The 26,173-nt window shown below is 39.0% G+C and overlaps 1 protein-coding gene across 1 annotated transcript in view; it reads left to right on the top strand.

Annotated features, from left to right (window-relative positions):
- zbbx (zinc finger, B-box domain containing) overlaps nt 1-26,173 on the top strand; it is an 82,654-nt gene that overhangs the window by 52,624 nt on the left and 3,857 nt on the right. Inside the window, exons 14-17 of the mRNA XM_048604611.1 lie at nt 716-924; nt 6,582-6,919; nt 13,546-13,708; nt 20,660-20,821. Of these exons, the coding sequence (XP_048460568.1) occupies nt 716-924; nt 6,582-6,919; nt 13,546-13,708; nt 20,660-20,821 (872 nt within the window). The remainder of the gene's footprint in view (nt 1-715; nt 925-6,581; nt 6,920-13,545; nt 13,709-20,659; nt 20,822-26,173) is intronic.

Here is a 26,173-nt window from a genome sequence, read left to right on the forward strand (position 1 = left end):
CAACACTTCAGTTGCTAACTTTGCAGGAAGACCTGCCTTAGAGAGCTATTGATGGCAGCTCTATAGTCCCACCAGCACCAGTAGGTGAACTATGTCTACAGGTTGTCTCACCACCATGCTGAGATGCCCTGGGAGCTTAGGGTTGAAGAGGTCAGGGGGACAGCGTAAAAGTGGAAGAATGACCTATGGTGGGAGTGACATGAGCCTCTCTCCTCTGCAAGTAAAATATGGGCACTGGAGAGATGAGGCCCTTAAGTGACCATTAGTTGGCTGAACAATGAACAGGCTGCCTAACACTGCCTCCGCCTCCATAAAACTTCAGACAGTTCAGGGGCAAATAGGTGAGTGGTGGGAAGGCAACTGATTTAATGATACATATCACCTGCTTTTAGACCCATCAGTGAGGGTATAAAATCCAGCCTAGGTTGTCACAAATGTGTAGTTACAGTTAGAGTTAGAACATTGAGGGATAATTGCATTCAAAAGAACAGATAGAATGCAATTGCCATTTTAACATCGTGAATTCTATGCTTCTTTCTATATATCCATTACAAAATCTTGCGCTCACATTTTATAATTGAAACTGTAATTAATGTAAACTTTGTCTGTAATTCCACCTTTCTGTCAATGTCAGTGGAAAAGATTGAGGAAAGAACTTGCACGTGTAGGATATTGAATGTAGTTGATAGGAATATATTCATCTTTTCTCTTCCAGAATTTATGGAAGTTTCTGTGACACAATGAACTCATTTTTGAAACATGAAAACATCACAATGTCAAGGAATATTGACACTTCACCCTTTCAAGCTTCAGACCGAATTGATTCTTCAGCCTTCAGTTGCACCTATACAGTAGAAGAAAATCAACAATTATCTCTCCATGACGCAGATGGAGATTTAATGGGAGAGCAGCACAATAATGAAGGTATAGATTACCTAGTCTTTTTTCATAGCGCATATACAGAAAAGAAACCTTCATGGTAACCCCAATCTCCCACAAGTAGCAAAAATTTGAACGTTATTGACATGTTCACCTCCTTCACCTTGATATGATTCTCCCTACCATACCCCTCACCAAGGGCTTGGTATGACTGAGACCAAAGTCCTACCATCTCATGCACAGTGAAGGTATTGCAGGCTTTCTGACAAATGTCAAATGAGAGCAAGTGCCACTTTTATTTCATCTCTTTCCCTAGGCCTGCAAGGCAAAAGAATACTTCCCTTAATTCCTTTCATCTTCAATTCTTCATTCAATCACTACACACTCTGCCCAGCCATAGCCCTAAAGGCCAGAACCGCATATACCTTCATTTTCTTTGCAATCTCCTATCTTTCAATTTATCCTTGTAGCTTCTTTTCTTTCTTCTATTTCCCAAAAGTGCTTTTCTGCTTCTAATCCAAATAACTCCCTGTAACTTATTTGACCAGAATACTAGACAGCATGATTTCCTGCTTGTGGGTTTATAGGGCCATACTAGTCGTGAATTTGGAATATACAGTGCACCTTTCAGTTTAAACTTTCATGAATCACATTGCACATCTGGACAATGTCAATACATTATTCAGAGCAGAAGTTATGCCTGTAAGTAATGAAAAAGTGTTATTAACAATGCTATCAAGCGGAGATTTCAAAGTAACAACCTCACCAATGCTCAGTTTGTTCTTAAGAAGACCAGATTACCACCTTTGTGCAAACATGTACAAAAATAATGGATTCCAGGAGTAGGTTAAGAGTGCCCACCCTTGATGTTAAGGCAGCTTTTGATCAAGTGTGGCACTGGGGAGCCCTGGCAAATAGTGCATGTGAGCCTCTATTCAAGAAAAAGGGGGAGATGGAAAGCAGGAAATTATAGACTAGCTAACAACATTTGTTATTAGAAAAATGTAGAATCTCTTTTTGAGGAGGATATGGTGGGGAACTTGGAATATCTCAGTTCAGTTATGTAGATGTTTAGGCAACATAGTTTTATGAAAGGGTAATCATGTTTGACTAACTTGAAAGTTTTTGAGGAATTAACAAGCAATAGGGATAAGGGGGAGCTTGTGGATGTGCTGTTCTTGGATCTCTAGAAACTTTTAATAAAGTGACACCTCAAAGTTTGGTCAGTTTAATGAAAGATGGTTTGATTGGAGTTTTTAGTGTCAAGGATGTTGCCCTGTGTAACACTTTCATACAGCTTTGCACCATACACAATACCAGTAATTATACTATTAGAATTTAAAATGCTCTTTTTCTGCAGAGAAAAGCTCAGGTAATACAGTGAAATATTTTGAGTTACTTGTTCAACTCTTGCAGACATGAATATTCTTTAGCAGTGTTTTTAACATTACCTGATACTTTCCCAAACTTGGATAATGTTAGCGCATTGGAATTAATTCAAAGTGAGAATGATCAAAATAATAAATTGAACTTTGAAACTTTAGGCAGAACATTGGCTTAATATTGGTTAATGTCAAGTTTAGAGAGCGATGTGTTCTATAATGATTGCTTTAATTAGGAACTCTCTAACTACAGTTTTGAAGCTCCAGCGTTGAAAAGTGTGCATGTTGATATATTTTAATTTTGAATCCATATTTCAAACATCCAGACATGGCTGTGGAAAACAAATTCGATATTGATTGACATTCATTGTTTCTTTGGTGCAGTGAATTTAATACGGCAGCAAAAACTCTGGAAATAGCATAATCTGAATTTTATGTGATGGTTGTTGCAGTGTGTTCAATCTATGAACAATCCAAGTGCAGTTTTGGTCATTATCTTGAGAATTGGTGGATGTCATTCACTACTGCTTTGTACTGGTTTCTTCAGTATTTTTCATGAGATATGAGCATTGTTGGCAAGGCCAACATTTGTTGACCATTCCTAATTGCCCTTAAACTGAGTGCCTGTCTAAGCTTTTTCAGAGGACAGTTGAGAATCATCTGCTTTGTTGTGGGTTTGGAGTCAAGTATTGACTAGACTGGGTAGAAGTGGTGGATTTCTGTCTATAAAGGAAAAGTGGTGAATCAGATGGGCTTTCAGACAGTCAAAGTTTGATCTTCAGTTGGGACACTGAAGTTAGAGACAGCTGGGGTTGAATTAGCATTGTTGCCCTTGTCCTTCTGGATGGTAGAAATCACAGGGAAGAGGCATTGAAGTAACCTTGGTAGGTTTCTTTGTGCATTGATTGAACATTCTTCAGTTATAGGATGCCCAGTTATGGCACAACAGTATAATTGCAGCTGCAGTCCTCCAGGATAATATTCCATCACTCTCCTCACTTAAACATTGCAGACAGTGGGAAAAACATCAAGCGATCAAAGTAGAAGGGCTTGTTATAGACTAACCTACCTGGACTGCTATGTGCAGTACTGGTCACCATACTTACAGAAGAATGCTACTGCGTTAGAAGCAGCTCCAAGAAGGTTGACTGGACTTGTATCTGGAATGAACAGATTGGCAGCTTTCCTCACAAGACAATGTAACACCTTTATTTAAAAAGAGAAGGAGACAAAAAAACTGGTAACTGTAGGCCAATAGCTTAATGTCTGTTATCAGAAAAATAGTGTTCCTTATAAAGAATGTAATGGCAGAACATTTAAAAATACATACCATGATCAAATAGGGCTAGAATGGAATCATGAAGGGGAAATTGTGCCTGAAAAATTTACTAGAATTCTTGGAGGTGGTGACAAGCAAGATTGATAAAGGGGAGTAATGGGTGTAATACATTTGGATATTCAGAAAATGTTTGATAAGATGCCACATATTGGGCTACTTAATAAGATAAGAGTTCATGGTGCTGGAGGTGGTATGTTAGTGTGGGTAGAAGAACGGCTAACTAACAGATGACAGAGAGTTGAAATAAGCGGGAATTTTCAGGATGGTAATCTGTAACTAGCAGTATGCTTCATGGATCAGTGCTGGGGCCACAGTTATTTACAATACATGTTGATAACTTGGATGAGGAAAGTGAATGTACTGTCACCTCGTTGTGGATGAAGATGACACACAGTATCTGCAGAGCGATATGGACAGGTTATATGAGTGGACAAAATTTGTTAGGTGGAATATAATGTAGAAAAAGATGAGATTTTACACTTTAGCAGGAAGAATAGAGGAGCTAAATATTAATTAATCTCAAAACACTACATCCAAGTTTAGCAGGTAATAGGTATAGCAGCTGGAATGTTAGCCCTTAATTTGAAGGTAATGGAGGCTTTGCTAAAAATATACATGGTACATATAGTCCAATTACAGCTGAAATAATGTAAACATTTTTGGGCCCCTACTTTGAGGAAAGATATACTGGAATGAAAGGCAGTTCAGAGAGGCTGTCTCGGCTGATACCAGAGGATGAGTAGATTTGGCTTGCACTCATTGGAATGTAGAAGAATGAATAATGAAGGATCATATTGAAAGATGCATGATTATTAGAAGGCTTGGCAGAGTAGATTCGGAAATGTTGCTTCCCCTTGTGGGAGGGTCTAGGACCAGAATAAGGATTCACACATTTAAGACAGATAAGGAGAAGTTTCATCCCTTAGGATTTTGAATTTGTGGAATTCTTTACCACAGAGGGCTGTTGAGGCTGGGACATTGTGTATTTCCAAGTCTGAGATGTTTGACAAATTTTTAATCTGTAAAGGAATCAAAAGTTATAGGGTAAAGGCAGGAAAGTGGAGTTGAGGGTTATCAGATCTGCCATGATCTCATTGAATGGCAAAGCAGTCTTGGTGGGCTGATTGGCCTACTTCTGCTGCAATAACTTATGGTCATGTGGCTACTGCAGGAATGTGCAGCATAGCTTAAATGGAACTGTTTCATTGTTATGCAGACTACTTATGGCTGGTTGGCAAACATTGCCCCCTTTTTCAGGGCAATAGTAGTGGTGTTCGATAATTTAAATATTCAGCAGCACAGGAAGCCACTTTGAAAGGTATGTCAGGTAAGCAAGCTTAGAGTGGGACGCCAGGCACAAGATGGGTAAGGTGGCAGATAGGTGATTGCTTAGAGTAGGTCAAGGTAAGTGGGAAGTGTATGCTACAGCAGGACGGGTTGTGTCGGGTTCCTGGGGATAAGGTGGTGTTGGGTCTAGCAGTGAAGGAGACTGTCACTTCTAGTGGAGAGCAAGAGTGCTTGCTCCAGAACAGGGGATGGAGGTATGATGGGATGCAGTGGCTAGTGGGTGTCACGTCCAATTTGAATGTGTTGGGTGGTGGGAGGAGGTGGGGCGGCAGTGTCAGTGTCAGTGTCAGAGGGGTAGTTGAATATGTACTCTAAGTTGGGTGGTCAGTTTAATAGTTTCCCAGGAGTTAGATTAAGTGTTTAATTGTCTAACTTTTTCTGGGTAACTCTTAATTACAGTGGAACTCTCTGAATTCTATGATTTTAATAGATACTTTTGGAAGAATCCAGCACAGGAGAATTGCCCATCGATGTCTTCAATTTCCTGGACAGTGTCCTTGGAGTCTGCTACTTTGGGGATTTTGTAGGATCCAACGAGCAACTCCTGTATACACTGCAGAAAGGACAATTTGGGCCATTAAGACTGCAATATCCCGAACAAAATAGAAAATTTCTGACCAACCTGTTCAGAGCTATTATTATACATCTCTAGAGCAGGTGGGAACTGCTCCCAGGCCCCCAAGGTCAGAAGTAAGGACACCAGCATTGAGCCACGAATCCTACCAATATGGATTTGTTGTTAGCCACAAATAAGCTGGTGTTAACCTCATAGATTAACTACAATATTTTCTATCCAGAGAATTTGTGTATTTCATGACAGAGTTGATGGTCAACTACTGACAACAGTTTTTTCACATTCAGATACACAAAAAGCAATTGGAACACTTTTTAAGTAGTATACGCTGCCTCCTGACTAGACAGAAAAGAGAACACGTTATCTTCAAATAGCTGTTATGTGCTTTTTCCATGTTGGTGAAGTATTCAACAGTTGTAATTCTCAACTTTTTGATTTGCGCTGGACTTTTCCATCCAGCTAATGGCCTTCGGTCTTGGTCTTCCTTTTTTCTGGTAGCCAATTCCTCAACTGTGTGACCTTTCAACCTCTGTTAAAACCAATGCCCAATTGCATTTCTTTTCATTTTGAATTTGTAATCCCTGGTTATTGATGTTTTTGCTTAGTGTATAATTTTCTTCAATCACAGTTGATACAATTTTGTCATTCATACACCGGTTGTGTAAAGTTTTAAAATAGTTAGTATAATTTGATATTGACAAAGCTGATGTTAATCTGATGCATGAGTACATTTTCCTTTTTCTAAAAAAAAGTACTGCAGACATTGGAAAATTGAAATAAGATACTTGAAATACTCGGAAGCGCAGATAGCATCCATGGAGAGTGAAACAACTTTTGCATTTTAAACTCAATAATTTTTCTTTGGAGCTGAATTTTAGAAGCTATTTACTATATAATTTTTTTCAGAACTAATTTAGTACTCCTTCGTTGTATCAAAGATTAAAATTGTGTCTTTATGCCACTTTGCATTGTTGATTTAGTATGTTTCTCTCTTTTTAAATGTTTTTTTCTCAAATATTATTCACTTATGATGTACAAGGTTTTTCACCTAACTTTACAGATTATTCAATGGACCAGAAAGATTCAATTCCAAGCAGCAAGACGTCTTTGTCTCAGATTGGAGTAATGAAAGGAAATCATTGTGATGGAAGGATAGATGCAGTCTCTCCTGATTGTGGTAGTAATTCATACAGGAGTCACAAATTTGTAAGCCAAAGCCTTGAGAGAACAAATGTTATCACTTCTATATTGCCATCTCCAAGGACTTCGGTGTTTTCAAGTGTTGCAGTTGAGGACCCTTTTTCTACATTGAATGTTTCTGAGGAATTTGACCATAAGCTGCAGATTGACAATTTGGAAGAGAGCAAGAACACTGGTCTCACTGCAAAGCCATCTGATGTAAGAGTTTAACATTTCTTAAAACAAAGTCTTGTACTGTAATAAATCAATCCCTTAAGCCATAACGCAAATTTTCTGTGTTTAATTGTCAAACTAAACAGCTAAACATAAATAGAGTTGGTATCTTTATAGAATACTGCACAGCTAAGCTGATCTTTTCTCCCCCCATGGGTTCAAACCGCAATACTGCTCAGATATTAGGAATATTATTCTATTATTCCATTATTGCAAATGTGAGGAATGACTTAGAGCATATGAATATTAGATGCTTATAAATGTTCCAGCCAAGTGATATTAAAACAAACTAAGTTAGATAGAGATATGGCAAGAAAGTAATAGTAAGTATAAGTGGATGAAGTTTGAATTGAGAGAATGCGAATTCTGTTCCTCAATAACTGTGCTAGACCCTATTTTCCTTTTAGTTTATTTAAATCAACTGGGCATACACAGGAAATAAAATCAATGCTTGGCATCAATTTGGGGAACACCGAAAGATATGGATGCTTCAGCAGAAGACGCATCATTAGCAATTTGATGAAGGTAGATGTGACATATATTTGCGAGAAAAGGGCGCAGCGATAAGAATTCAAGAATTCTAAGGCTTCACATACATAGAAGTTGAGTTCATACAGAAAATAAAACATAAATAAAATGAGGTTCTGGGCTTTATAGATGCGCTGTTAATACCAAGAATAGGGAGTGATTTTTGTGTAAGGTATCAGTGATGCCAAAGTTAGAAAGGTGCATGCATTTCTGCGCATTCTACAGCAAGCATTCTTAACTATGAAAATAATGTGAAAAATTCAGTAGAACAATGCTAGGCATAAGAGGCTTCATTCAGAAAGAAACAGTCAATAAAATAAGGTTTTCTCATTGTAACAAAGAAGAAAAATCTCTACGACTGAAAGGTTTCAAATTTTTTTTTATAGGACAACTAGTGAGAGATTGTTTCCTGTGCTGGTGAGTTGGAGATGCAGATTCAACATTATTAAACAAATGATCTTGGAATGAAAGGTTATTAGAACATGGATTTTACTGTGTGTTCATTTAAATGAACTTAATAAATTACAATTCAGCTGAATAAATTTATAAAATAAATGACAAAACATCCAGGGAAATAAGAAAAATTGGTATTGAGGAAATAGTTCCATCTGAAGAACTAGTGCAAGAGCAATGGTCAAATGTTCTGTCGTGTGTCTTGCTAACCTCTTTTTTTTAATCTAAAGATAAAACAATGCTTGTTCCATCTTAAGTTTCTACCTAACTTTTACAATGTGTTACATTTGACATGCTGTCATCTTCTTACCCCGTCTTCATAAGTTAGAAGAAATATTGATTTTGTTGTGTAACAATTATATAAGAGATCTTTGTTTTATTTATTTTGTTCTATCCTCTTGTGTACTCTAGTAGTCGCAATTGATGACAGTATTAGACCATAATAACTTTACAAAACAGAAAATGTGCAATTCTGTAGAGCATTGCTTAGAATCCTGCTCAAATCCAGCATATGCCTCTCACTCAATAATGATATATCCCCCCACCCTCAATGGTTTTAAAAATATTTAAGTAGGCAATGAACGTTTCTAGATTTTTCAGACAAGGCACCACAAGCAGTGGTCCTAAATTTGTAAAAGACTTAAGATTGTATGTGTTTTGTTTTCTTTTTTAATTTCCTATTAGATAATTTTTTACGATTAGCTATCTTATTCTTACTCCTGGATGTATTATTCCAGGATAAACAAAAGTCTGTGCTTACCAATCAGCATAATGAGGGGGAATCTCATAGAGACTTATAAAATTCTAACAGGAGTATACAGGGTAGATGCAAAAATGATGTTCCTGGTGGTGGGTGTATCTAGAACCAGGGGTCACTGTCTGAGGGTTTGGAGTAGACCATTTAGAATGGAGATGAGGAGACATTTCTTCACCCAAAGAGTGGCGAACCTGTGGAATTCATTACCACGGGAAGTAGTTGATGTCAAAATATTGAATGTATTCAAGAGGTAGCTAGATATAGCACTTGGGGCAAATGGGATATAAGGTTATGGGGAGAAAGCAGGATTAGGCTGTTAAGTTGGATGATCAGCCATCGTAGTGATGAATGGCAGAACAGGCTTGAAGGGCTGAATGGCCTCCTCCTTCTCCTATCTTCTATGTTTCGATAAGGAAATGATTCATCATGATTTCTACTTTTAATAATATTAAGACGCCCTATTCCCATCAAAACCCATGTCGGGGAAACACACAGGTCGAATCTTCTGAGAAGTGGCAATTCTAATCAACTTGCCACTGAGCTACTTTTTCCTTATCCTGCCCCTACAATTCCAGCCCACACATCTGATTTGGGGCTTATGAAATATGAAGCATCCTGATTTTGGAGCTTTACGTTGAATTACAGGATCAGATTGGAGGCCAATCTACAACTTTTATAGCAGTATTCCAGGGTTTAAATATTCCAAAGGAACTTTGACAAACAAAGGAGGGAAAATGAGGAACAGGTAAGTGGTTGAGAAGGTGGTGGATCAGTTGTGTTGGGAGGGGATGTTTTACGGTTCCCTAGTGGTTAAAGCAGGTTTTAATCCCATCTTTTCGTAGGTAGCTATCTGGGTGAGTTGCAACCTTTAGAAGTCTGCGATTCTAACTCAGTTTTGGACTTTTTTTGGAGCATTCCAGGCATTGGGTAATTGCCCTTTGGACTTTTAAACTTACTGACTACTCGGGGATTGTCTAGAGTGTCAGGACTGCTGAGCGGTCCTGTAGCACATCATTCAGGAAACATTGCTGTATCAACTGTCTTCCAATTGGAAGATCTAGGCCATAGTCTTTCTGAAGGCAAAATGTAATACTGCTAGGTTTTTGGATTTGTATAATTATTTTGCCTGATGTACATAAAATACAATTTTTCTTTAAAGATTGCTGATGATTACATCTGTTGGATAAATAATGTTGGGCAGAGTCCTGTTGAAATAAGATTTAATACTGTTTCAATTATCTCTTGCATTGGAATCTGGATAATGATCAATTTAATAATGAGAGAGTTTCCAAAATACAATTAAGAACATTCACAGTGGATCTTTGGGGTACACTGATCTGATGTCCACAGAATGCATAGAACAGCATTTAAGTAGAAATATTGCAGTTTTTATTGTAGGACTGAGAAAATATTTCTCTTCCTTGGCAAACACTGAAATTAGTGGTTCACAAGGAACTGTGCCAGGACCACTGTTGTTCATTGTTTGCATAAACAATTTGAATCGTAACCTCAATTTTAAATATTGTAGATGCTGTCAAACTGTGGAATGAATCAAAAATATACAAACACGTTAATACAATAGCAGAATGACCATGCAATTAACTTCAATAGTAAGAGACAGCACATTTTGTACTCGAGAACAAAGAGCAAATTAAGAAGAAATTTCTTTAGAGCATTTTGAATATTGAATTCACTTCCATGAGGCCCAGTCAAAGCAAGTACATGAGTTCAAGGGGAAACTAAATCTGCACAGAAGGCAAAAAAAAGGGATTTATGCAGGGTTAGATGAAGAGGGTGGGAGATAATGTTTTCTGTAAGCTTTGTGGCCATGCAGCCGCTGGAGGTTCTGCGCATGCAAGTCAGGGTTTTGATGCATTGGCTTCTGTTTGACTGCTGTCTTGCATGGACCTTGGAGATCTGCAGTGGAAAGAAATATTACAGTGGTCATTGGTAGGAGGTTTATGTGCAGAATGCCCTATCTTTGTATTGTCAGTACTTTTCAGATTACAGTGTTGAAATGGAACTTTGGAATTTTCTTTTGTGGAACGAATACTAAATTTGAGCCATGCCTCAGAATTTTACCCACAAAGAGTTAAATTATGCAAATCGTATAAGGTCTTTTGGAAAAAACAAACTCAATGAGCTGAGTTGTTGTTTAATTTCTCTTTGGATTTCCACTTCGTAGCTTTTAAAAAAAAATGTTTGCAAGATTTCTTGTTTGAGGTAGTCGTTACTGAACACTTATGACCCAAACCAGAATGTTATTCAGGTTCTGCCTGTCTTGCCTGTTTAATATCAAAACCTAAGTAACTGCAGTTTTTTAATTCTTGGAACCAACTTGTGAATCTTTTCTGCATCTTCTCTGAAGCCTTTTTATACTTCGTAAGTATGGTGTCTGGACCTGGACTCCCTATTCTAATTCTAACCATTGCTTTATACAAATCAAATTTAATGTAATTTCCTTGATTTTGTACACTCTGCCCTTCATTAATAAAGCCTCAGATACTATATGATTTATTAACAGCTCCCTCATCCTGTCCTGTCCCCTTCAATGGCTTGGACAATTTTTACTAATGTCTCCCTACATTCACCCAACCAAAATGCATCACTTCACACTTTACTGCATTATTTTTCATCTGCCATTTGTCTACCTATTTCACCAAACTGTATGTGTTTTAAAGTTTCTTACAATCCTCTTCACTGTTCATAATACTTTCAGATTTTGCATTGTCCATAAATTTTGAATCGTACTCTGCAGAACAAGATCTAAGTCAATACATATCAGGATCCTAACACCAACCCTGGGAAATTCAAATTTCAACATTCCTCCAATTTGTAAAACAGTCATTAACCATGACTTAGAGATAGTAGGAACTTCTGATGCTGGAGTCTGAGATAACAAGGTGTGGAGCTGGATGAACACAGTAGGCCAGGCAGCATCAGAGGAGTAGGAAAGCTGACGTTTCGGATCTGGACCCTTCTTCAGAAATGGGGGAGGGGAAGGGGGCTCTGAAATAAATAGAGAAGGGGGAGGCAGTGATAGAAGATGGATAGTGGAGCAGATAGGTGGAGAAAAGACGGACAGGTCAAGGAGGCTGGGCTGAAGCTCGTAGGTGAGTGTAGGTAGGAAGTGGGGATGGGGGTTAGTCAGTGAGGTGGGAGAACTTAACCATGACTTTCAGTTTCCTGTCACTCAGATTATTTTGTATTCATGTTGCTACCATCCCTTTTATTACATAAGCTCTAAATTTGCACACATCTAAATTGTAGCACATATTCAACTTAAAAAGTCAACAAGACCATGCTCGTTCCTTAATTATTCATGTCTATTAATTTTGTCCTAAATTATTATTTCCATTGAAGCTTTTCCACCTCCAAATTTAAAGTGACTAGCCTGTGGTTGTTGAACTTATCTCTACATCTGACTCGTGAACAAGTGTGCAACATTTGCATTTCTGTAGTCCTCTGACACCAGATGAATGTCTGAGGAACATTGAAACATTGTGGCCAGCAGCCCTGAAACTTCCACTCTAATTCCATCAGTACCCTTGGATGCATCTCAGCTAATCCTGGCCTCTTTTCAACTTTGTGTATAGACAGTCTATTCAATATTACTCCCTTATCTATTTTAACCATACCCTTCAATAAACTGCCTCCGCTTTCAACGTAATTTGGTAACAAATTCCTCTTTGTTAAAGACAGATGCAAAAAATATTCAATTAATATCTCAGCTGTGCCCTCTGTCTCCATGCCTAAATCCCTCTTTTGGCTGTCAAAGTCCTTTTTAAATATGGCTATAGAAGAATTCTGGACTTTTTTTTAAAACTGACAGTCGCTCTTGTACATTCTCTTTGCTTCTCTTGTTTGCTTTTTCAATTCCATTATGAACATTACATATTTAGCATGGGTTCTTGTTTGTGTTATCCATTTAACATCTGTCGTAAGCACACTTTCTGATTCATTTTCATCTCTATATCTTGTTACCCAGCGAGTTCTGGGTTTGCTGTCTCTACCTTTTTTCCTTGATGTGAATATACCTTGACCTTGTCCAAAGAAAGGCAGCCTTTTGTGCAGTTATAACCATAACTACCATTATTTTGATTCCAATTTATCTGTACTTGATTCATCCTTGCCCCAAATTAATTATTCTTGCTCTGCATTGTCCTTACCATAGTCAACATTAGCCTTATAGAATGATCATTGTCACCTAAATATTCTCCTCCTGATATTTAGTCCACCTCCTTCCCAAAAAACAGTGATTTCTTTTGTTGGAGTGGAAACATACTACTGAAGAAAATTGTCTTGAACATACTTGCCCCTTTTTTTTCCTTTTACCAGCTGAAGGGGGAAACCAACAATTATATTGCATGAGTGAAGATTGCTGATTGGTTGGCTAGTGAGTCCTGACTGGTAGAGGCATTGCCATGGAGAATGCATGCATTGATGTTAAATGAGTTAATTACCTAGCTTTGCTTACATTTTAAACTAACTCCTTCATTTTTTTTTAAAGTGTTCAGTTGCATTTTAGCAAATTGTTCTGGTGAGTGCAAGGAGAAAAGATTCATCAGAATATATCTGCGAAATAGCATTTCTGTGTTATAACTTGTATATCTTAGATAAATATTTGACAATAGAAAATATAACATTCACTTCTTATGACTTGTGTATTAAAAATAATACCTATACGAAGTATCATTATGAGTAAATGGCCAATGCTTACATAGATGGAATTGCAAAGTAATTGATGATTGCTGGTTATATTGAAGTTTAATATGTTTGGAACAGATTCCTGGCACTGACGTGATCGTCCTAAAACTTGTACATTTTTATAATGTAACATAAATGTTTTTCCAATATCATATTTTAATCTTAGGAATTGCTTAAGATCGCCAATTGCCAAGATTTTGACACTGGCCACTACCTGGGATTGGAAGGTTTCTTCACCTTGCAGTTGGATCCTGCTCAAATTGCTACAGAGCCCTTTCCAAGACGAGTAATCAATGACAATAAACAAATGTCAGAAACACTGATCAAAGGTATGGTCATTCCTTCTTATCTGTTCCTGAGAACCCCCATGAGTAATGAAATTCATTTTTAACTCGTTAAAACCAGCTTAAAAATCACAGAAACGTGACTGTTGCCCCACAGATTTTTTTTGTTTTATTTTGGCGTCGATAGGTAAATTTGCAATTTGTGATTTCGAGAGCACAGAGGATTTATTGTATGATGTTCTGTATTTATACAAACTCAGGGCAGACATCAAATTGGGCTGTATCTACCAGTTATTGCAATGAGTATTTTAAAAAGTCATTTATCACTATAAACTGAAGCAACTCTTATTTGGAATACTGCCATCATTCAGAAAATGTAGAAAATAAGTACAGCGACGTAATTGGTCAGAGTATTTTTTTCCAAACTGATTTTTAACTCAGTCAAGTTGATTGAAAGGATATCTTTCTGAGGGTCCCACATCATAGATGACAGTCTTCAAATAATTCAATTCACTCTACTTGATAACAAGATACAGCAAAGCCATGGATCCTGACAAAATCTCCATTGTGATATGAAGACTGTACTGTTCCCCTATTTCAATACAGCAGCAATACTGGCATCCATCCAACAATGTTGAAAATTTCACAGGTGTGACCTTTCTAGATAAAGAAAAATAATTCCACTCTTAATCATCAGCAAGTGCTGGAAGGTGTTATGAATGGTGCAATTTCACAGGACTGATGCAGTGATAATTGCTGCTCTGTTTGGGTTATCGTTCCCTAGATTGTATTGTGGTCTTGGCCAAACATGAACAAAAGAGCTGAATTCTAGAGGTGAGGCAGGTCACTCCTGCTGTTCATCTCAAGGCAGTATTTCATTGATTGTGGCATGATGGAGCCTCTGGAAACAGTGGGAATCGGAGTGGGAGCGGGGAAGCCTCTGTGCTGGTTGGGGTCATATCTGTCCCAGAAGAAGATGTTTGTGGTTTTTGGAGACCAATCATCTTAGCTCCAGGCCATTGCTACAGGAGTTCCTCAAGCTACTGTTCCAACATTTTTTGACTTCAGCAATGTCCTTCCCTCCATCATAAGATCGGGAGTGGGGACGAGGAATGTGATCTCCCTACAATACAGATAACATGTTATAAAGCCATTCATAAAGAATAGCTTTTTTACTTGTTTGTTATTCACAACCTTGTTACCTTCAACTCCAGCCATTTTGTATATAATAGTATCAATGCAGTGTAAAACACATCACACTGTGGAAATAATATTGTTGAGGTTGGTTGGCTCGCCGAGCTGGTTTGTTGTTCTGCAGACGTTTCGTTACCGTGCTTGGTAACACCTCAGGTGCAGCCTCTGATGAAGCGTCGGTGTGTTTTCCTGCCTGGTTTTTAAACTCTGGGGTCCGTTGCGATGGATTGCCTCACTTCCGGGTTTCCTCCGTAGTGGAATGTATATGGGGTCGAGTTCAATGTGTATATTAATAGCATGCTTCGTGGAGTGCCATGCTTCCAGGAATTCTCGTGCTTGTCTCTGCCTAGCCTGTCCCAGAATCTTGGTGTTGTCCCCGTCGAAGTCGTGGTTCTCCTTGTCCATGTGAATTGAGATGAGTGAGTATTGGTCGTGTCTTTTTGTAGCCAGTTGGTGTTCATGTACTCTTGTTGTTAGTTTCCTTTCTGTTTGTCCGATGTAGTGTTTCTCGCAGTCTCTGCAGGGGATCTTGTAAATGATATTGGTCCTGTTCATGGCGGGGAGTGGGTCTTTAGTTCGGGTGAGCACTTGTTGTAGGGTTGATGTGGGCTTGTGTGCCACTCCGATGCCCAGTGGTCATAAAAGTCTTGTAGTGAGTTCAGACGTGTTCCTGATGTAGGGTAGTGTGATGAGTGTGTCGGGGCATGTAGAATCTTTCTGAGGCTGTTCCTGTAGGCATCTCCTGACCCAGTTCTTTGGATATCCATTATCCTTGAATACTTGGAAGAGGTATTCCTCCTCCTCTTGGCGTAGTTCCGTGCTGCTGCAGTGTATTGTTGCACTTTTAAATAGTGTTTGCACGCAGCTTCGTTTGTGTGTGCTGGAATGGTTACTATTGAAGTTCAATACCTGGTCTGTGTGTGTGGCTTTTCGGTGTACTTTCGTTTGCAGTTCCCCATTTGTCTTGCGCTCTACCATGACGTCCAGGAATGGGAGTTGTTTGTTCTTCTCCTCCTCTCTTGTGAATTTTATTCCGGTGAGGGTGTTGTTTATGAGTTTGTGTGTCTCTTCTAATTTGGTCCGTTTAATGATGACAAAGGTGTCGTCTACGTAGCGTATTCATAGTTTAGGTTGGATTTGCGGAAGGGCAGTCCTTTCCAGTCTTTGCATCACTGCTTCTGCTATGAGTCCGGAGATAGGCGGTCCCATGAGTGTCCCGTTGATTTGCTCGTATGTTTGGCCGTTGAAAGTGAAGTGGGTGGTCAGGCATAGGTTCAGTAGTTTAAGCATTGTGTCTTTGGAGATGGTCTCACTGGGGTAATGTTCTTGTTCAAGTAGTGTTGTCATTGTTTTCCTTGCTAGTGGTATGTCTATTGATGTGAATAGGGCGGTGACAACAAACGATATCATGGTCGCTTCGTCCTCTATCTTTACGTCTTTGATGGAGTTGAGGAATTCTTGGGCTGAGTGGATGGAGTGGGGTGATTTGTTGACTAGGTGCTTGAGTCTTCTTTGTAGTTCTCTGGCTAATCTGTGCGATGGAGTGCCTGGTAGGGAGACTATGGGTCTGAGGGGGACTTCCGGCTTGTGCACTTTAGGGAGGCCGTAGAATTGGGGTGTGTTGGTTCCTTCAGGTTTCATTCTTAAGAAGTCTGTTTTGTTGATCTCTCCTGTTTGTTTAAGTCTTTGTAGCGCGTATAGGGTTTTGATGCCTAGTTGTGGTGTCGGGTCAGTTTGTGCTGGTCAGTATGTGTTCTCGTCAGCGAGCAGTGCTTGTGCCTTGGAGATGTAGTCCTTTTTATTCATTATCACTGTCATGCGCCCTTTGTCTGCAGGTAGTGTAGTGATGTTCTTGTCCTTCTTTAATCTGTCCAGGGCTTGTCTTTCCCGTGTGTTGAGGGTGTTGAGTTCCCTCTTTCTGGTTAGTGTTGGGACTACTGTCTGTCTTATAGTTTGTTGTGTTTCTTCGTTGATATTGTTGGTCTTGAGTGTGGCTTCCAGTATAGCTAGCAATTCAGTTTTGTTGGCATCCCTGTAATTTTAAGGTTTGCATTGCTGTTTTGGTTTCTTGGGTGAGAGCTGTGAGAAAAGACTGAGTAGACAAGGCCAATGCTGTCTGGAGTTTAGAAGTGTGAGAGATGATCTCATTGAGACATAGAAGATTCTGAAGCAGCCTTAGAGGGAAGACCTCAAGGGATTAATTTCCCTGGTTGGTGAATCTAGAACATGGGACTCAGTTTCAGTATAAGGGGTTATTAATTTAAGATTTAGATGACGAAAAAACATTACTTCACTCAGAGTTGTGAATCTTTTGAACTGTTTATCCCAGAGAGTTGCTGGATAACATGGGGCGACAAGGTGGCTCAGTGATTAGCGCTGCTCCCTCACAGTGGACCTGGGTTTGATTCCACCCTTGGGCGACTGCCTGTATGGAGTTTGCACGTTCTCTTCGTGTCGACATGGGTTTCCATCGGGTGCTCTGGTTTTCTCCGATAGTCCAAAGATATGCAGGTTAGGTGGAATGGCCATGCAACATTGCCCATACTGTCCAGGGATGTGCAGGCTATGTGGATTAGCCATGGGAAATGCAGGGTTAGAGGGATTAGATAGGTGGGTCTGGGTGGGATGCTCGTCGAAGGGTCGATGTGGACTCGATGGGCCGAATGGCCTGCTTTCACACTGTAGGGATTCTATGATTCTATAATAACCCATCACTGAGAATGTATCAGCATGAAAGTTGTGTTGACTCGGATGATCAGCCATAAACATATTGAATGGTGAATAATTCATATGTTCTTATGTGTCTTGGATTATTCTGAGTAGCCTGTTCGTGAAAAGGGAACATGGTGGTGTGCTGAATTATCAGCAACTGAGCTTCCAGTTGCTTGCCACTTCGACACATCACCATGTTCCCTGGCCACCATCTCTGTCTCTGGCTTGCTGCAGTGCTGCAGTGAGGTTCAGCGCAAGGTGGGAAAACAACATCTCATTTTCCACTCGGGAACTCTACAGCCTTCTGGACTCACTATTGAGTTCAACTTCTTCTATATCTTGTTTCCAAGCCACAGTGCCTTGTAATGTTACATCAATGCTGCTGTCCTTCAAAAGATAAAATTCATCTTGGTAAAAAGCTACTTTGATGTTATGGTGCAGCCGTGTGATTTTTCTGTTTTGCTTTGAGAGTTTAATGAATCAAGTTGCTTTTTCAATCGAACAGTGAACCAAATCTAAAGCATACTCCTGATTGAGATTCTGACCATTTATTTCCAACCGCTAGCACCTTATGAGCAGTTATTTGAGGAAATTATTCCTGATTTTAGACATAGTATCAAACTGTAAGTGAATGAATGGAATTTCCGTTCCCTAACTTGTTGCTTTTCCAGCCCTCATTCTCAGGAAAACAAAATGTTTAATGGTCATATGCTGATCTTTATTTCCTAATGATGGAATGTGAGATCTTAAAATTCCATTCAATACCAACCTTATTCCTTTGCCGTCTACTCTAAAATCAGTTTAAATCTTCTGCAAGGAAAAGTGAACATCAATCCCAGTTGACCTCCCACAACTGTAATTCTGCACAATTGAATCATTAGTATCATCCATTAATAATGAGCTGGGTGCCATCTGGTAATTTTGTACTGAAATGAATGAATGTGGGAATAACTGTAGTTGTTAACATGCATGTGGAGCCAGGCTGCTTTTGCTGTAATGTGTACAATATTTGATTTCAATATTTTTTGCACATTTCCTTCTTTTCTTTCTATGTCAAGCATGACATATTTGTGTCTTGAGCAGCAACCATTTGATCTCACCTATCTCTGGACAATAATGGGCATAATTCAGACACCATCCTGACTTGGAATGAAATTGCCATTCCTTCAGCATTGCCTAATCAAATCTATGCACACCCACCCACCTGCACGCACTCATCATCTCCTCTAAATGGACTACAGTGGCTGAAGAAGGCAGCTGTCTACCATCTTGAAGGCAATTAGGAATGGCAATGAATGTTAGCCTAGCTTTTGACATTTACGTCCTGAGAAAGGATTTTTAAAAAAATGGTATCATTGTATTTAAGACTTGGAAAAGGCTAATTCACCAGAATGAAACTAGGCTTCAAGGATATATTATAGGGACAGGTCTCTTGTGTTTGGAAGGCTGCATGTTGCAAGTATAATGTTTAAAATGATTAAGGGGTATGGTAGATACTGACTCAGTATTTCTTCTGGAAAATCCAGAGTAAGTAGGCATAATCTTATAATGGGAGCTAAGGTATTTACAAGTCAAATCTGTAAAGATTATTTCATGCAAAAATTATTTCATGCAAAGATTAGTGGAAATCTGGAACTCATTCTGTCAAAGGTTCAGGACAATGCCACACTTCAAATTTTCAAGACTAAGATTGGAACATTTTTGTTAGTAAGAATAATGGGATTATGAATGAAGATGTGTAAATAATGAAGGAATGGTGCAAATTGCACATGATTTAATTGACAGACTGAATAGATGTTTCTATGTTATATAAGCAAATGTAGCAACTGGTTTGCAAACAGTGAGTTCTCACAAAAAAAGCCACGAGGTGAATGTCTAGATTCTTTGTTTAAATCATGTTTGTCAAGGGATAAATGGTCCTCGGAACACACTCTATTCTGCTAACTGTGATATAACTTAGTTTTATTTAGTAACCCTCACTGAAGTGACTATCATTAAGACTTGAAGTCTCTGGTTCCTATCCCATGAAAATCCAGTGGTGGTTGCTGAGAAAATAGCAATATGAATAGCGTATTGTTTAGGGTGAAATGCATCATGGTAATTTTCAAGCAATTATGTCTCCCACCTTAAATTAAATTACGGGGCGCTCCTGGATCTCTTTAAGCATATTCGCCTACCTGTTCTCTTTGTGAGTGCTTGCTCTGTGCCTTGCTGTATAGCCCAAGTCTTCGACATTCACTATGTCAGCTGTAGCTCATTTGGTAGCACTCTCTCCTCTGCTTTAGAAGTTTTAGGGCTTGAGCACAAAAAGAAGATCAAAACTGATACTTCCTCAGTACTGCATTGGAGTACTGAATTGTCAAAAGTACCGTCTTTCAAATGATACATTGAACAGGGGCTCCCTCCTCCTGCTTGATGGATTTAGACGTTTTTGCAACTATGTTTTGTAGATGATCTGTGGAGCTATCCCTAGTCATGGTCAAAATTTATCCATCAATTAGTGTCGTGAGAAACAGATTGCCTGTTCATTATCTAACTGCTGTTTGTGGAAGCTTAATGTGTAAGCACTCAATTTAATACGAAGGAAAATTCAGACCGTGATTCAATTGGCTGAATTTGTTTTCTGTGCTATAAGTTAATTGGAGGTATAATATACTTGAATGTAGATTTAACTGTAACTGGTTTTAAGTTCAATATGATCTATTCTTTCTATTTTATAATCTATATAGGTATTATTTGGTAAAATCATATTTCATTTGATCCTGTTCCACCCTACATGACTGATTTTAACAGTCAGTATGGGGATAAGATGTGTCAATGGACATCAGCCACTCATTATACACCTCAACTTTTGGACATTTGCTTCCCTACCTCTGGTCCAGAAGGTCTGGCTTCAAGTTCCACCTGTTCCAGAGGTATCCTAACACATTTGAACAATCTGATATAAAAATATCTGCATCTCAACTTCATGTGGGTTGTCCAATAAAAGCTGATCCGTATCACCCATTTTTTTTGCCACCAAAAAATAAAATCAGGCTTGTCACGTTTTGAAATAAATATTTATTTCTTTTTTTTCTCCCAATTTTCTAGAAAATGGAGACTGGCGACCATGCAGCAGCCTCTACAAATATGCAGATAACTCCATTGTTAATGATGTAATTGATGACATTCAGAGCAGACCTTCAAGTAGATTTGGAAGGCATACATCCACAAAAGTGACACCATGGGCATTATTATCAAAATCCACAACAGGTAGGCTGTCAGTATTCAAATAATAAGATTTCCTTTTTTTAAAAAGGTAATTTTATCACCTTATGTGTTCTTGTTCTTGTTCCTAGTATCTTGTTCCTAAAATAATTCAATATGATTCCAGATTTGATGCCTCACTTTGGTCAAATCATGGCTTCCATCTTACAATGCTCAGCAATTAGCTTGCATTGACAGCCTAGCTCTAGCTGAACTCATTTTCTCCATGAGGTCTGTTACCTCCTTAATTTCATCCTGATCCAGGTCGTAATCTTTCAGCTTTCTTTTCAATCAGTGTTCACTGACATTGTCAACCATACTCTACTCTTGAGTATTGTTTCCTTCCAAAACCAGCACTGTTGATCCCCTTTATGAAGAAACGTCACCTTAAACCTCATGTTCTCACTGTCTATCTAATTATAAAGTCATTAATGAGCTGAAAATTATTTCCAGCCAAACATCAGTGAGACTGAACTCACCATGTCAGGCTTCCTTGGCTTTTTATTCCAATAATAGTCAACCTGAGTTTGTTGCTTGATGAGTCCAAGTTTCACTGTCCACAATCACTAAGATCATACTGCATCTTTGCTATTTTTAGGTTTGATTTCTCCAACAACTTCATGTTGCCATGCTAACCTACTAAGCGTCAGCAGTGTGGCTCATTTGTTAATGCTTCTGTCTGTAAATCAGAAGGTTGTGGGTTCAAGAATTACACCAGGACCTGAGCACAAAAATAAAGGTTGATACTCCATTGCAGAATTGGAGGAGTACTTCACTGTTGTCTCTCAGATGAGATGTTAAACCAAGAACCTGTTGTCCCCTCAGGTGGACATAAAACATCCCATGGAATTATTGTGAAGAGCTGGGCAAATTTTCCCCAGTATTATACCAATATATATCCCTCAATTCATGTCAGAATTACAGACTTTATGGTTATCATAATATTACTATATGTAGGAACTTACACACCAGGCCTGCTGTCTGAATTTGGAGAGAGATTGCACTGGTGGAAGAGACAATAAATCATTGAGTCAGAATAAGAGAAAATGCAATCAGGTCTCAGTTGGCTTTGCTGTTGATGCTTATGAACATATGAGTGTGCTAAATAAGCTTGCTGAGCTGCAGATGCTGAATGCCCATGTGGAAATGAAGAAAATCAGAAAGGTAACAGTGTCAACTGGGACGATATTAAAGTAAATAAAGGTACCAATGCTGTACGCACTACTCCAGATGTGGTCCCACCACCTGAAGCAGTGAAATAGTGAAGGCTTTGAACTAAGTGATGGGGCAAGGGATTAACTATGGGAAAATTTAGAAATGTTAAGAATTAGATGCAAGGAAAAAAGAGAAAGGCATTAATACAGGAAATAATAAACAATCCATGAAAGGAAGAGACAGGTAAAACAAATCTAAGAATAGGTTCTCAGATAAAACTAGAGGTTGTAAAAATGGTAAGAATAAAGACTTTGTACTTGAATGTACATAGCAAAACAAAATTGAAACAAAACAAGTGAACTGAGTGTGGAAATAGAATAAACAAATATGTTCTGGCAGCCATTACAGAGTAAGAAGTCACACAACACCAGGTTACAGTCCAACAGGTTTACTTGAAATTGCAAGCCTTTGGAGCACTGCTCCTTCGTCAGGTGAAGACTTCATCTGACGAAAGAGCAGTGCTTCAAAAGCTTGTGATCTCAAATAAACCTGTTGGACTGTGTGACTTTTGACTTTGTCCACCCCAGTCCAACACCAACACCAACACCTCCAAGCCATTACAGAGACATGACTGCAGGATGACATGAATTAGAACCTGAATCTTGAATGGTATAGCATATTTAAGAAGGACAAGAATCTGGAGGCGTGACTCTGTTTGTTAATGATCGCATTAGTGCAATAGAAAGGAATGATCCAATGTCAGGAAAGAATAATATGGAAATGGTTTCGGTAGATAAGAGATATGATAAAGGCAATAAATCACTGATGGGAGTGGCATGTAAGCCCCCTAACTGTAACTGTATGATATGGTGGAGCAAAATAGAACATAGAGCATAGAACATAGAACATTACAGTGCAGTACAGGCCCTTTGGCCCTCGATGTTGCGCCGACCTGTGAAACCAATCTGAAGCCCATCTAACCTAAACTATTCCATTATCCTCCATATGTTTATCCAATGACCATTTAAATGCCCTTAAAGTTGGCGAGTCTACTACTTTTGCAGGCAAGGCATTCCACGCCCTTACTACTCTCTGAGTAAAGAACCTACCTCTGACATCTGTCCTATATCTATCACCCCTCAATTTAAAGCTATGTCCCCTCATGCTAGCCACCACCAAAATGCAGAGTGATAATTGTGGACAGTTTTAATTTATATTAATCTAAACTAAAAAATCTGAGGGACAAAGGTAGCCTCGATAAAGAGTTCATAGAATGTTTTAGGGGTAGTTTCTTAGAGCAGCATGTTCTAGAGCTGACCTGAATCAAGCTATACCAGAACTGGTATTGTGTAACACTGTAGATTAATTATTGATCTTCTTAATAGAAGCAATCATAATATGATTGGATGTTACATTCAGTTTAAGGGAGAGAGGAGTGGATCTGAGACTGTGTCCAAATAGAATGTTATTATTTATTGCAAGGGGTATTGAATAAAATGTATGAACAGTCATCCATTTAACCAGAATGTGTAGCCTAAGGGATGGTCTAGGAGGGAGGGCTTTAGATTTTAGAACATTGAGACAGATTCTGGGGTAGGTAGGACATGTACAAACTGAACAAGTTGCACCTTAGTTGGAATGAGTCTAATGTGCTGGCTTTTTGGACGTTTACTCACGTGGTTGGGGAAGTTCTAAGCTATTTTGGCAGGGGATGTGGCAGAGAGTGAATGCAAAGTTGGAAGCAAGGTCCAATCAGTTATAGAAGGAATGTTAGGACCATCCAGTAGGTAAAGAAGACATGGGCTTGATAAGGTACGTGGAAGGTCCAGAAAACTAAATTTGTATCTATTTTAATGCAAGGAGCTTGGCTGTATAGTGGATGCACTTAGAATATGACTTTGTTGCAATCACTGACACATGGTTGAAGGAAGGGCAGACTAGCAGTTTATCATTCCAGGGTATAGATGTTTCAGGCAGAATGGGGGAAAAAGTAAAAGAGTTGTGGGCATTGCATTATTGAGAAAGGAAATCATCATTGCAGTATTAAAGGAGGATGTCCTGGAAGGCTCTTCAAATGAGGCCACGTGGGGAGAGCTGGGAATGAAAAAAGGCCGATTGCTTTGCTGGGATTATGTTACAGCCTCCAAGCAGTCAGATCGAGGTAGAGGAGCTAATATGTGAGCAAATCACAGCGGGAAAGGCCAGACAATTAAGGTCCAGTTAGTCTGTGAGTGGTAGGGAAATTATTGGAAAAGAAAATTGAGAGACCCGATTACTCAACAATTGGAAAGACAGGGATTGATCAGGGAGAGTCAGCACAGATTTATTAGCAGGAGACCCTGTCTCAGTAATTTAATTGAGATTTTGAATAGGTGACTAAATATATTGATAAGAGTAGTGGAGTTGATGTGATTTACATGGACGTCAGTAGGGCCTTTGACAAGGTTCCACATGGAAGGCTGGTCTAAAAGGTCGGAGCCCATGGGATCCAAGGCAATTTAGCAAACTGGATCCACAATTAGCTTGAAATTAGAAGGAGAAGCATGATGGTGCAGGGTTGTTTTTGTGATTGGAAGCCTGTGACCAGCGGTGTACCATTGGATTCGCTGTTGTGGCACTTGCTGTTTGTTATGTACTTTAACAACTTGGATGTGAATGTAGAAGATATAATTAGTAAGCTTGCAGAAGGCATGAAAATTGGTGATTTTGATAGTGAGGAGGATGGTGTCAGGCTACAGTCTGATATCAACTACAGTCTGATATTGATCAGCTGGTGAATTGGGCAGAACAATGGCAGATGGAATTTATTCCTGATAAGTGTGAGGTAATGCATTTTGGAAGGTCTAATAAGGGAAGGACATATACAATGAATGTAAGTCCCTAGGTAGTACTGAGGAACAAAGGGGTGTTGGTGTACAAGTCAGTAGATCCCTGAAGGTGTCAGCACAGGTAGAAGAAGGAATACGGGATGCTTACCTTCATTAACCATGGTACAGAATACAGGAGCAAGGAAAAGTCTTGTTACAACTTTATAAAACATTGGTTAGGCCAGAGATGGAATACTGTGCAGTTATATGGGTTGTGGACCACGTGCAGGTATAAGGGATTAATGTATTTTAGTGCTTGTTGGTCTGAATAGACATAGTAGGCCTGTTTCTGTGCTGTATGACTCAATGACACTGTGTTGCATACGCTATAGATAAATGAGAGCCAGTACACATCCTGTACTTGGATTCCAAAAGCCATTTGCCAAATTGTCACATAAAAGTTACTGTGCAAAGTAAAAGCATGTGCTGTAGGAGGCATTAGAATGGCTTGGACAGGAGATTGGCTGGCAGAAGCCAGGCATAAATATGACTTTGGCAGGATGTGCAGAGAACATCCTCAGCTCTCTATGCTGGAACCTTTTACATTTTACAATGTCTGGAAATTACTTTGATGAGAGGAATGAACTCATGTTGGCTAAATTTGCAAATAACACAAAGAAAGGTAGGGAAGCAGATTGTGAAGAGGAGATAAGGAGGTTTGCGGACCAATCAAGAGAGTTTTATGAATGGACAAAAGTATGGCAGATGGAGTAAATCGAGGAAAAATGTACAATGGATCATTATGGCAGGACGGATCAAAAAAAGCAGTGTTACCTAAATGGAGAATGGTTGCAGAATTCAAGTAGAGGGATCCAGTTACTCTAGTGCACAAATAGCAAAATTAATATTGTAGGCACAGCAAGCAAGCAAAAAGCAAATAAAATACTAACCTTTATAAGAGAAATTGAACTTAAAAGTAAGGATGTTATGCTTCAGGTTTCAATTGTTAAGGCATTGGTGAATCACATCTTGAATCCTGTATATGAGAGGCTGCTAGCATGTGTATAAGTATTTTGAATCAACCTATTCAGTGTAAAGATTGATTTTTGTTTTCTTACTCTACTGACTTTGTTCAAGTAGTCAAGGAATTTGCTTGTAAATGGCCCCGCATCAAGGGGTCAATGTACAAAGTGAGATTCAGCCAGGGGCAGGTTGCTGATTTGGTTTGTGGACTCTTGACAAGACACAGACCATTTGCTTGACAACAACTATCTGATTTGCTTCTGGGTTGCTGAACAGCTTGTGGATGTGAACGATATTGTTAGAAGCATTTAGACTGTTGAAAGGCCTGTCTCTCCAGTAACATGCACAAGCCTGAAGTCAGTGTTTAGTGTCT

The sequence above is a fragment of the Rhincodon typus genome, chromosome 13 (assembly GCF_021869965.1).
Source record: "Rhincodon typus isolate 14 chromosome 13, sRhiTyp1.1, whole genome shotgun sequence".
NCBI lineage: Eukaryota > Metazoa > Chordata > Chondrichthyes > Orectolobiformes > Rhincodontidae > Rhincodon > Rhincodon typus.